The sequence below is a fragment of the Cololabis saira genome, chromosome 3 (assembly GCF_033807715.1).
Source record: "Cololabis saira isolate AMF1-May2022 chromosome 3, fColSai1.1, whole genome shotgun sequence".
In the NCBI taxonomy this organism is placed as follows: Eukaryota; Metazoa; Chordata; class Actinopteri; order Beloniformes; family Belonidae; genus Cololabis; species Cololabis saira.
In genome coordinates this window covers 48,815,922-48,827,465 of record NC_084589.1, presented here as the reverse complement: position 1 = coordinate 48,827,465, position 11,544 = coordinate 48,815,922, and the positions used below count along the sequence as shown (strand labels likewise).

At 40.0% G+C, this 11,544-nt stretch overlaps 1 protein-coding gene across 1 annotated transcript; it reads right to left on the bottom strand.

Moving 5' to 3' along the window:
- Positions 1-954: 954 nt before the first annotated feature.
- On the bottom strand, positions 955-1,766 carry LOC133440736 (zinc finger protein 3 homolog). The gene has a single exon (XM_061718053.1). It carries the CDS (start codon positions 1,764-1,766, stop codon positions 1,068-1,070), a length of 699 nt encoding a protein of 232 aa, XP_061574037.1. The 3' UTR covers positions 955-1,067.
- Positions 1,767-11,544: the final 9,778 nt, after the last annotated feature.

Here is an 11,544-nt window from a genome sequence, read left to right as displayed (position 1 = left end):
ACTGTTAATTTCATATTATGTAAATAATGTGAAAAACGTACATGAATTTGTTGTAACTTTAGCTTATATAGTTACAATAACACAGCATGGATCATTTCAATTACATTGTTTTGATTTAGTTTGCCCCATGAATTACACGATAATCTGATGTACGCGCAGCTCAGATTTTATAAAGCGTAAAGCCGTTTACAGTTTTCAGCAAACTATGTATAACGTTGCAATATATCGCAAAATTTGGATACCGCAATGTCGTATTGTATCGTGACTCAAGTAACGTGATGGGTATCCCACATCACACTCATTTCCTCATTCATTTGCAAACTAAATGTTCTTGTTTTCTAAATCAATAAAAACATTTTAAAGGGGAAATAAAAGCAAACCGTATCTGACTGCACTGACTTCTGAAATCTTCAAGGTTTTTTGTTTAATGCTGCAGACATTAAAGTTTAGAAAAAGGTGACAGATGGTTGGCTGTTCTGTTTCTGACGTGTTGATGGTTGCATTTCTTCTTTTGTCCTCGTTTCTCTGAAGTTTCTTCATGTTTTTCAGAGGAACGTTGTAAAAACTGAACACGTAAATATATCAAACTTGGACTAACCTCAGAACGGAGTAGATGGAGAAAGTTTAACAACATGGAGCTGCAGATTAACTTTACAAAGAGAATGTGAGTGAAGAAGAAACAGACGGGAAAAAGGGCGTGTGAGAGAGGTTTTGTAGATGAACGAAATAAACTGTCACGTTTAAAGAAACTTCAGCACATACTAACAGCTCTTTATTTGCACCGTGGAGACGGCAAGTTACCAACAGCAACAAATAATAACATTTTAAGAAGGAACGGATTCAAACAAACTCAATGCAGAACTTTAAGAAAAAAAGTACACAACCACATTGTTCCTTCTATGTCAAGTTGACGGAGAAGCATAAATCAGTGTTGAACCTGCAACCCTTGTGGGGATTAGGCTCATCAGCCACAGGAGGTGGTGGTTGGACTTCTGCGGGTTCTTCTTCTGTGGGTCAGACAGGAGTGGACAGCTGCCCCCGGAGGACGACAACATGAGCTTCATTTGTCACGAGTCACCAGACTTCTCCTCCGGGTGATTTTTCATGTGACTCAGCAAATAAATTCTGCGGCTAAAACCTTTGTTGCACGTCTTGCACAAAAATCGCTTCTCGCCCATGTGTGTGGTTATGTGGCAGTTAAGATCCGGTAAATTAGTAAAGGTTTTTCCGCAGGTGTTGCACAGGTACGGCCTTTCGCCCGTGTGGATCCTCGAGTGAATCACCAGGGTGGAACGTAGCCTGTAACTTTTTCCACATGTTTTGCAGTTGTAGGGCTTCTCGCCCATGTGCGTGGTAATGTGCCGTTTAAGAGTTGATGATTCAGTAAAGGTTTTGTTGCAGGTGTTGCACAGGTACGGCCTTTCGCCCGTGTGGATCCTCGAGTGAACCACCAGGTGGGAATGTTGCCTGTAACTCTTTCCACATGTTTTGCAGATGTAGGGCATCTCGCCCGTGTGGGTCCTCGAGTGGACCACCAGGCTGGAACGTTCTGTGTAACTTTTTCCACATGTTTTGCAAGTGTAGGGCTTCTCGCCCATGTGCATGGTTATGTGCCGTTTAAGATTTGATAATGTAGTAAAGGTTTTGCCGCAGGTGTTGCAAAGGTACGGCCTTTCGCCAGTGTGGGTCCTCGAGTGAATCACCAGGCTGGAATTTTGCCTGTAACTTTTTCCACACGTTTTGCAGACGTAGAGCTTCTCGCCCATTTGGATCATTTTATGCTTCTTGAATGTTGATGATTTTGTAAACGATTTTCCGCAGGGGTTCCACAGGTACGGCCTTTCGCTAGTGTGGATCTTCATGTGATCCATTAAAATACTACTTTTACTGAACTCTTTCCTGCAAGTGCTGCAAGAAAATACCTTCTTCCCCGTGTGGGTCATGGTCATCTTTGATTTATAGTTGCTATCTGATGGGACAGCAGCATATTCGTGGTCACCATGTCGTCTCATTGGCTCCGGATCTGCAGTTTTACTGGAGTCTGAGCGTAAACTTTCAGTCCCTTCCTCATCTTTGTTTTGAGCTTCAGGAGAAGTGTGCAACAGCAGCTGGCCACAGTTTGGTCCTGGTTCACCATTTTCAACTTTCTCATGAGCGACACTGACCAATGAGATATCCACCTCTACGTCCTTGTGTTTCATCTCCTGACCGCTGGAGTCTTCCTCCAGTTCTGTAGTCTGCAGATGCCCTGGTTCCTCCTGGTCCGGGCTGCAGCTCCTCTCCAGGTTATCCAGGTGCTGGTCACTGAAAACCCCGTCCTCCTCCACCTTACAAACATTTTCTTGTGGGAGTTCTGGAATTACAAAATGGGACAAAATTATTGGATTTTAACAAATCAAAAGTGCTTCCCAGTGTTGATTGTTTGGTTGTATTTGTGAGGTTTAAAGTTTGTGCTGAACCTTCGGTCTTCCCCTTCATCTATGTAGTATATATTTGAAAACAAGTGCATTACTCTGTGTGACCATTAGGCGGCACTGTGACTGTACTCTTGTGTTACTGCGTTGGTATCGAGACAGTTGAAGAATAAAGTTGTTGTTCTAGGAAAGGCTTCTTCTGCGTCATATACAGTGGGGAGAACAAGTATTTGATACACTGCCGATTTTGCAGGTTTTCGCACTTGCAAAGCATGTAGAAGTCTGTAATTTTTAATCATAGGTACTCTTCAACTGTGAGTGATGGAATCTAAAAAAAAAATCCAGAAAATCACATTGTATGATTTTTAAGTAATTAATTTGCATTTTATTGCAGGACATAAGTATTTGATCACCTGTCAACGAGTAAGACTTCCGGCTCTCACAGACCTGTCAGTTCTTCTTTAAGAAGCCCTCCTGTTCTCCACTCATTACCTGTATTAACTCACCTGTTTGAACTCGTTACCTGTATAAAAGACACCTGTCCACACACTCAATCAAACAAACTCCAACCTCTCCACAATGGCCAAGACCAGAGAGCTGTGTAAGGACATCAGGGATAAAATTGTAGACCTGCACAAGGCTGGGATGGGCTACAGGACAATAGGCAAGCAGCTTGGTGAGAAGGCAACAACTGTTGGCGCAATTATTAGAAAATGGAAGAAGTTCAAGATGAGGGTCAATCTCCATCGGTCCAGGACCTGGTCAATGACCTGAAGAGAGCTGGGACCACAGTCTCAAAGAAAACCATTAGTAACACACTACGCCGTCATGGATTAAAATCTTGCAGCGCACGCAAGGTCCCCCTGCTCAAGCCAGTGCATGTCAAGGCCCGTCTGAAGTTTGCCAATGACCATCTGGATGATCCAGAGGAGGAATGGGAGAAGGTCATGTGGTCTGATGAGACTGAAATAGAGCTTTTTGCCTAAACTCCATTCGCCGTGTTTGGAGGAAGAAGAAGGATGAGTACAACCCCAAGAACACCATCCCAACCGTGAAGCATGGAGGTGGAAACATCATTCTTTGGGGATGCTTTTCTGCAAAGGGGACAGGACGACTGCACCGTATTGAGGGGAGGATGGATGGGGCCATGTATCGCGAGATCTTGGCCAACAACCTCCTTCCCTCAGTAAGAGCATTGAAGATGGGCCGTGGCTGGGTCTTCCAGCATGACAACGACCCGAAACACACAGCCAGGGCAACTAAGGAGTGGCTCCGTAAGAAGCATTTCAAGGTCCTGGAGTGGCCTAGCCAGTCTCCAGACCTGAACCCAATAGAAAATCTTTGGAGGGAGCTGAAAGTCCGTATTGCCCAGCGACAGACCCAAAACCTGAAGGATCTGGAGAAGATCTGTATGGAGGAGTGGGCCAAAATCCCTGCTGCAGTGTGTGCAAACCTGGTCAAGAACTACAGGAAACGTCTGATCTCTGTAATTGCAAACAAAAGGTTTCTGTACCAAATATTAAGTTCTGTTTTTCTGATGTATCAAATACTTATGTCCTGCAATAAAATGTAAATTAATTACTTAAAAATCATATATTGTGATTTTCTGCATTTTTTTTTTAAATGGCGCTTTTGCATTAGTATCACCTAAGCTCGCTTTCGCACTAGGGCTGAGACGAGTAGAGCCGCTCCAAGTCGATACTTTTTTCTGTAACCATTTCAGTGAGGTTCTGAAAGCGGGCTGAGCAGGGACTATTTCTGACGTCACCACCTCCTCGCCACCGATTGGTCGGGGGCGGGGACGTCACCACCCTCTGCGCCTCTGATTGGTCGGGGGGCGGGGCCGTCAAACGTTTGAATCAGGAAGCGGGAGTCAGCGCGAGTGGACTCGCGGCTCGCGGCGATTTTATTATAAAGCGCAAAACGTCTGTTTGGTGATCCAACTCTGAGGTGCAGATGTTCATAAACTTGGTGGCTGTCGAGAAAAAATTAAAAAGCGATGTAGACGGGCTGTTTTACTCTCAGCCGCTCCCGGCTCCAGCTGATTTCTGATCAGCGCCGACATGAACAAAGCGGTTGCGCAATCGAGTACGTCGCAGCAGCTTCACCCAAACCTGCCCGCTTCTCCCCTGGCAGTGCGAAAACACACGTGTGGGGCCGTGTAAAGCCGCGCCGAGCCGTGCCGGGCTGAGCCGATACTAGTGGAAAAGTGCCATTAGATTCTGTCACTCACAGTTGAAGAGTACCTATGATAAAAATTACAGACTTCTACATGCTTTTCAAGTCGGAAAAACCTGCAAAATCGGCAGTGTATCAAATACTTGTTCTCCCCACTGCATATGAACACCTATATGAGCATCCTCCAACTATCATGTTTTTGCCAGTGTCATCTCACAAGTTCTAGTTCTAGTTCTAAGGTATTAGAGTGTATAACAAAATAAATGTTGACCGGTTTGAGAAGCAGGTTGATGACATCCTACGGGATGATGTATACACCCATGATGATGTTGAACAAGCATATCAGTCATTTTTCAAGTCTTTCAACTCTGTATTCAACAGGTGCTTTCCTCTTGTCAGCAAAAAAGAAAACAAGGTCTCTGCATTTAGAAAACCCTGGTTTACACCAGATCTCCATAAGTCTCTGAAAGCTAACAATAGAATGTATAAAAAATTCATAAGTAATCCATTCCCAATTAATATAGCAAATTATGAGACATTTTGTAACAATTATAATCATCTTGTTAGAATTGCCAAGAAAAAGTACTTTTCCGACAAATTCAATGAGGCTTCTAATAACATAAAAACTACCTGGGGAGTCATTAACCACTTCTAAATATGAATAAGTCTACAACCACTCTTTCATCTCAATTTGGTGATGAAAATCGAGTCTACTCTGATCCATCTGACATTGCATATGTTTTTAACAATTATTTTGTTAATATTGGTACAGTTCTTTCAGAAAGGATAACTCCTATAGCCGGGTCTCCATCTGAGTTTCTGACCGGTTCCCATCCTTCTATTCAGAGCTTCAAGCCTCCTACAGAGAAGGAAATCTTGGACATAATGATGTGCCTGAAAGACTCAGCTGCTGGTCATGATGAGGTCAGATCTAACTTAATTATGAAAACTAGACATTCAATTGCTAAGCCTTTTACCCATATTTTGACCAAATCTCTAGAAACTGGAATAATTCCCAATGACCTCAAAATTACCAAAGTAGTCCCTGTTTACAAATCTGGAGACCATAGTGTATTTAGAAACTACCGGCCCATTTCTGTTCTCCCATGTTTCTCAAAGATCCTGGAGAAATTGGTCTATAACAGAATGATGAAACATTTGCAGGACTGTAATATACTGTATAAACACCAATATGGATTTAGGAAAAATCATTCTACAGAAATGGCTATAATTCAATTGGTTGATAAAATTCACACTGCAATCAATAATGAATACGCTTTGGGAATCTTTCTTGATTTATCCAAAGCTTTTGACACAGTTAATTGTGATATTCTTCTTCAAAAATGACTACACTATGAATTTGCTGGAATCACTCATGTGTGGCTTTTCAATTGTATTCATAACCGTCAGTAATTTGTCATCATTGACCGTAAATCATCAGAGAGGGCCGCCTTAAAATGCGGGGTCCCCCAGGGGTCTATACTAGGGCCCCTGTTATTTTTGATTCATATAAATGATTTGGCCGCAGCCTCGTCCTCCTTGTTTCCTGTACTTTTTGCCGATGATACAAACTTAATTATTTCACATAATGATTTTCATCTTTAATGGGAAAGGCCAGCCATGATTTACAAAAACATTTCAAAATGGTTTAATATTAACAAAAATCACTGAATATAAAAAAATCTAATTTTATTATATTTGCATCAAAAAATAAAATATATTGTAAATCTAACACCGGTCTGTCTAAAGGAGATGACCCGCTCACTCAGGTTACATCAACAACCTTCCTTGGTGTAATTATCCATGAAAGTTTAAGCTGGAAAAACCACATCAACCACGTCTGTAAAAAATATCTAAATCTATTGGTATTATTGGCAAATTCCGTAGTTTGGTGAATGAAAATTGTCTCCCAACTCTTTATTATAGCTTGATATATCCATATCTCATTTACTGTAATAGTATTTGGGGAGCTACCTATAACACACATCTTCATAAACTTCATATGTTGCAAAAAAAGATTCTGCAGGATTGCCACACACAGTAATTGGTCTGCTCATTCTGCCTCTCTTTTCAAACAACTCAATATTTTACCCATCTTTAAGTTAAATACATATCAAACCTGCAATTTTATTTTCAAAATATTGTTCCTTCCACTTTCATTTTCTTTGCCATGTAAAGATTTTTTTCAGTTCAACAGTGATATGCACCATTTTAATACAAGACAGGCTAATCATTTAAATCTCCTGAAGTTCCGTACTGGTTTGTGTCAGTTCTCCATCAGATACAGTTATGGAACACCTACAGCAATCTCGTCTACCTCTACTTCATTCAATCATTTTAAACATAAACTCAGGACACATTTAATTGATCACATTACCTAATGATATTTCTAAATTAGTTATTTTTTTCTTTAATCATGTAGAAACCATGTATTCTATTCATGCTGCTGTTTATTTGCTTTGTCTTTGTTTTTAGACTGCAATCATGTATTCTGCATATTTTAAATCTTTAATCTTTTGCTGTATTTTACAGGTAGAGGCCTCGTATAAGCCCCTTGGGCTTTTTGCCTCAGCCTAGCACATTACCAATCTCTCTTTTACATTTGTATGTTACTTGTTCTGTTTTTATACTGTGCTGAATAAATACATCTAAAAAAACGGTGATCTATATCTTTTCTACAGAATAAAGGATTAAGTGTAAAGTGTGAAATATCAGTCTGGTCCAGAGTCTGAATGGAGCATGAAAGGCAGCACCAAGTAAACAGAACAACAAGTTAGTTCGGGATGTTTCCGAATCCCACATCAGCAGCTGGTTGAGCTGGGGAGTTTCCCATTTAGTTGGTTTGCTTCATCACCACGGCTTTTAACTGGAAACAAAGGGATCTTGTAGGAGTCATACTCATGTGTTCATTCATTCAACTTTCCAGGGTTACGTACCGACTCTGTGGAGTCTGATTTCAGGTTTCCAGGCGAGGTCCAACAGTCTGCGCTGACGGTCGAGCTCTTCTTCATACTCCAAGATGCTTTTTTCAAACACTGACAATATTTCTACAGCAGCTGCTGTTAGTCGCTGACCGATAAACTCTCTCAGATGATTCACCTTAGACATTGTTGAAGAGGAAAAAGAAAGGAAACAACAGAACCGTCCTCTCCTTCTTCTTCTCTAGGTTTAATGGCGGATCACAACCAACGTTATTAGGTTATACCGCCACCTGCTGTACCGGAGTGTGTAACATCAGGATCATTATTACACCAGGTTACAGTCTAACTTAAAGGGGGGAAAAAAGGAAATACCTAAATAAAATAAGATAACCACATTTAAATCTTATTATCTATCCCTGCATCTTTAAGAAAGACAAGGATTTCCTTATAACAATCCCTCATCACCTCACTCCTCCCTAATAACCTACTAAACTCCATTCCCGTCCCAGCTCGTACATCCTGTCTCTTAAAGCGTTCCTTTCTACCTCATACTTGCCACATTTAAGAATCACATGCTCTACATTCTCTGTGACATCACACTCATCACATTTATCAGACACGGACTTTGACATTAAATACAGAGTTGATTTTAAACTAGTATGACCTAATCTTAATCTAGAAATGATGACTTCCTCTCTCCTACACTTTCCTTTGAAAACCTTCACGTTAATTGACTTCTGTATGTTATAAAAATGTCTCCCTTTTACACCGTTGTCCCACACCTTCTGCCATGAATCCCTCGCTGTCTTTCTAATTCATGATTTTGCTTCACCTTTACCAAAAGGAATTTCCATAATTACCTCACTAGTCAATTTCAATGCTCTTTTAGCAATATTGTCTGCTTTCTCATTGCCATCAACACCCATGTGGGCAGGAACCCAACAAAACTGCACAGTAATTCCAGTTCTGCATAACCTCCACAACACCATTAATATTTCCAACACTAGATCTTCTCTTATTGTTTTCTTTGAAGTCAAACTCTGAAGGGCTGCAGTGGAGTCTGAACAAATGACATAGTTCCTTCTCGCAGTTACAGTAAGTATTTCATTTACCAACGAAAGTAATTAGAACAAAATGCATACAACATTCTTTTCATCACTGGTTTACTACGACTTCTGTCATTTAGCAGACGCTTTTATCCAAAGTGATTTACATCTGAGAAAACAACACAAGCAAGAAGGTTTAGAAAGAGTTTTATTTTTTCCTACACAACGAGAGCTGACGCAATTTATATGATAAGCTTCTGATTGTTAATATCAATAATAATAATCAACAAATCCATGTGTTCTTTATTATTTGTCATAAAACATTTATGTTGTTAAGAAACTTTTATTGCAATGGGCTTCAAAATAATACACATGGTAAGTATTTGAGACATTAAAACATTTAAATATCCAACTTAGTTTAGTTCAGCGCTTCCAGTCGGCGGATTTATTATTGACGTGCACATGCAGGACTCATGAGTCACCGTTTGGCATTAAAATAAAAAAGTAAGTTAAGTCAGAGGGAAGGTAAACTTCGGATGGTACGACCAGAGGGAACACAGGGAAGGAAATGAGGATCAATTAACATGATTTTGGTGTGAAATATATAGATATACAAAACACATTTAAAGCTGCAGTTTCCAACATTTAACCACTAGAGGGAATAAAGATCCCAAACTAACCCCCAAACTCAGAATGACGGTTCATTCCTGCATGAATCACCCACAGGTTTTCTGCAGGGGTTTGAAGCCTCTTTTTCCTCGTATTGTGGCAGGTTGGAATTATATAAAGCAAGAAGTTTAATGCGTAATTAGGGGCGTGGCCTTTTGATTGGCATTAATTTGTCCAACCTGTAAATAAATACTTTTTCTAAGATCTTAGAAAATGTTGGGAGTAAAGAATCAGGCCTGTAATTAGTGAATTGGTGTCTGTCTCCAGTTCTGTACAGTGGGATGACTTTTGCAGTTTTCATTCTTTTTTGTAAATGTCCCAGTTCTGAGCGACTGATTACAGCTGTATGTCAGTTAACAATCCATCAATAACCTTTTTGACTATTGTCATATCACCACAGTCAGTTGACACCTTGTTTTTACATTTACTTACAATATCTATGATTTCTCTCTCCTCCACAGCTGTGAGAAACATTGAATCTGGATTTCTACTTATTAATGTTTCCTTCCATCCATCAGCTGATCCAGGATCACACATTTTTCTGCCAGCTTTGGTTCAACACTCACAAAATACCTGTTAAAATGATTAACCACCTCATTCATATCATTAATGACTTCGTTATTGGTTAAATATTGTGGATAATTAGTCTGTCTTGAACTTTTCCTAATGGCATCATTCAATATATTCCAAATACCTTTAACATTATTTTTAGTCCTTATTCATGAAGGAATTCATGTCTCTCTCCATGAAGGCAAGTGGTCTCGGCCCTGAAACAGCAAAGTCCTCCCTCCATTATCATATTATTATTTTTATTATTGTTGTAATTATTATTACAAAAGTGCATCTCCACTCGTTGAGTTTGCACTTTGAAAGAGATGGAAAATGGACTGGTACCAAAAGCCAGGCTTGTTGCACAAGGTTTTGAGGAAGTGCAAGTTTCTGCTACAGAAGGAATCTCCAACCTGTGCTTCAGTCTCTGAGGCTCCTTGTGGCAGGAAGTTATCAAAAACAATGGACACTGCATTTGATGGACATAAAATCTGCTTCTTTCATGGACTAGAAATGTGGAGAGACATTTTCATTAAACCTTCTCCAGAGACCAACAGGGCAGATCATCTTTTTTTAACCCACATCAACTCCATGGTTCCTGACACAGTGGATTCCTATCAGTTTTCCTACCGTGCCAACAGATCAGTGGATGAAGCGATGGCTTCGGCTTCACTTCACCTTCCAACACCTGGACAGGATGAACACCTATGCACGGCTTCTGTCCCTGGATGTGTCATTTGATGAAGCCAAGACCAGTGAAATAACAAACTGGATCAAAATGACGTGATTGAGGAAGTTGAGGATAAAAGACAAAAGTGCCTCTCTACTTTTCAACTTCATTTGATGACATTTCTCTTTCCACATTGTTTTCTGAGCTAAATGCTGGTTGTACTGATCACGCTGTACCAATTATCTGCGTGACTGATAACTTTCGTCTTGTTGATGCACTGAAGTCTTTTTTTATTTGTGTTTTTAATGATTATTATTACGATAGATTATTCACTCTTGGGTTTATGTTGAGCTTTTATAACTCACCACCAGGGGGCACTGCTGCTCTTTCTATATATGGAGAGTGTAATATTCCAGAATTATAAACAATAAATCTACAATGAAAACTTAATTATATTTTTCAGATCAGTGGATGAAGCGATGGCTTCGGCTTCACTTCACCTTCCAACACCTGGACAGGATGAACACCTATGCACGGCTTCTGTCCCTGGATGTGTCATTTGATGAAACCAAGACCAGTGAAATAACAAACTGGATCAAAATGACGTGATTGAGGAAGTTGAGGATAAAGGACAAAAGTGCATCTCCACTTTTCAGCTTCATTTGATGACATTTCTCTTTCAACATTGTTTTCTGAGCTAAATGCTGGTTGTACTGATCACGCTGTACCAATAATCTGCATCATTGACAACTTTCCTCTTTTTGATGCAATAAGGTCTTTTTTTATTTGTGTTTTTATTATTATTATTACGATAGATTGTTAACTCTTGGGTTTATGTTGAGCTTTTATAACTCACCACCAGGGGGCACTGCTGCTCTTTCTACATATGGAGAGTGTAATATTCCAGAATTATAAACAATATAATAAGTCATCCATCTAAAATGAAAACTTAATTACATTTGTCATGGTATTTTCTGACTAAATATGAGTTGAGGTAAAAAGACATTTACTTGTAAACGGATGTCTGATATAAAAGGGTTAAATCCAAAGTCTGTCCTCTTCCTGGAATCTGATCCCGATGATCCTCCCTCTTCTTC

Bases quoted from the DNA above. Each gene is read 5' to 3' on its own strand.
- LOC133440736 (XM_061718053.1), bottom strand. From the start codon at position 1,766: ATGGGCGAGAAGCTCTACGTCTGCAAAACGTGTGGAAAAAGTTACAGG.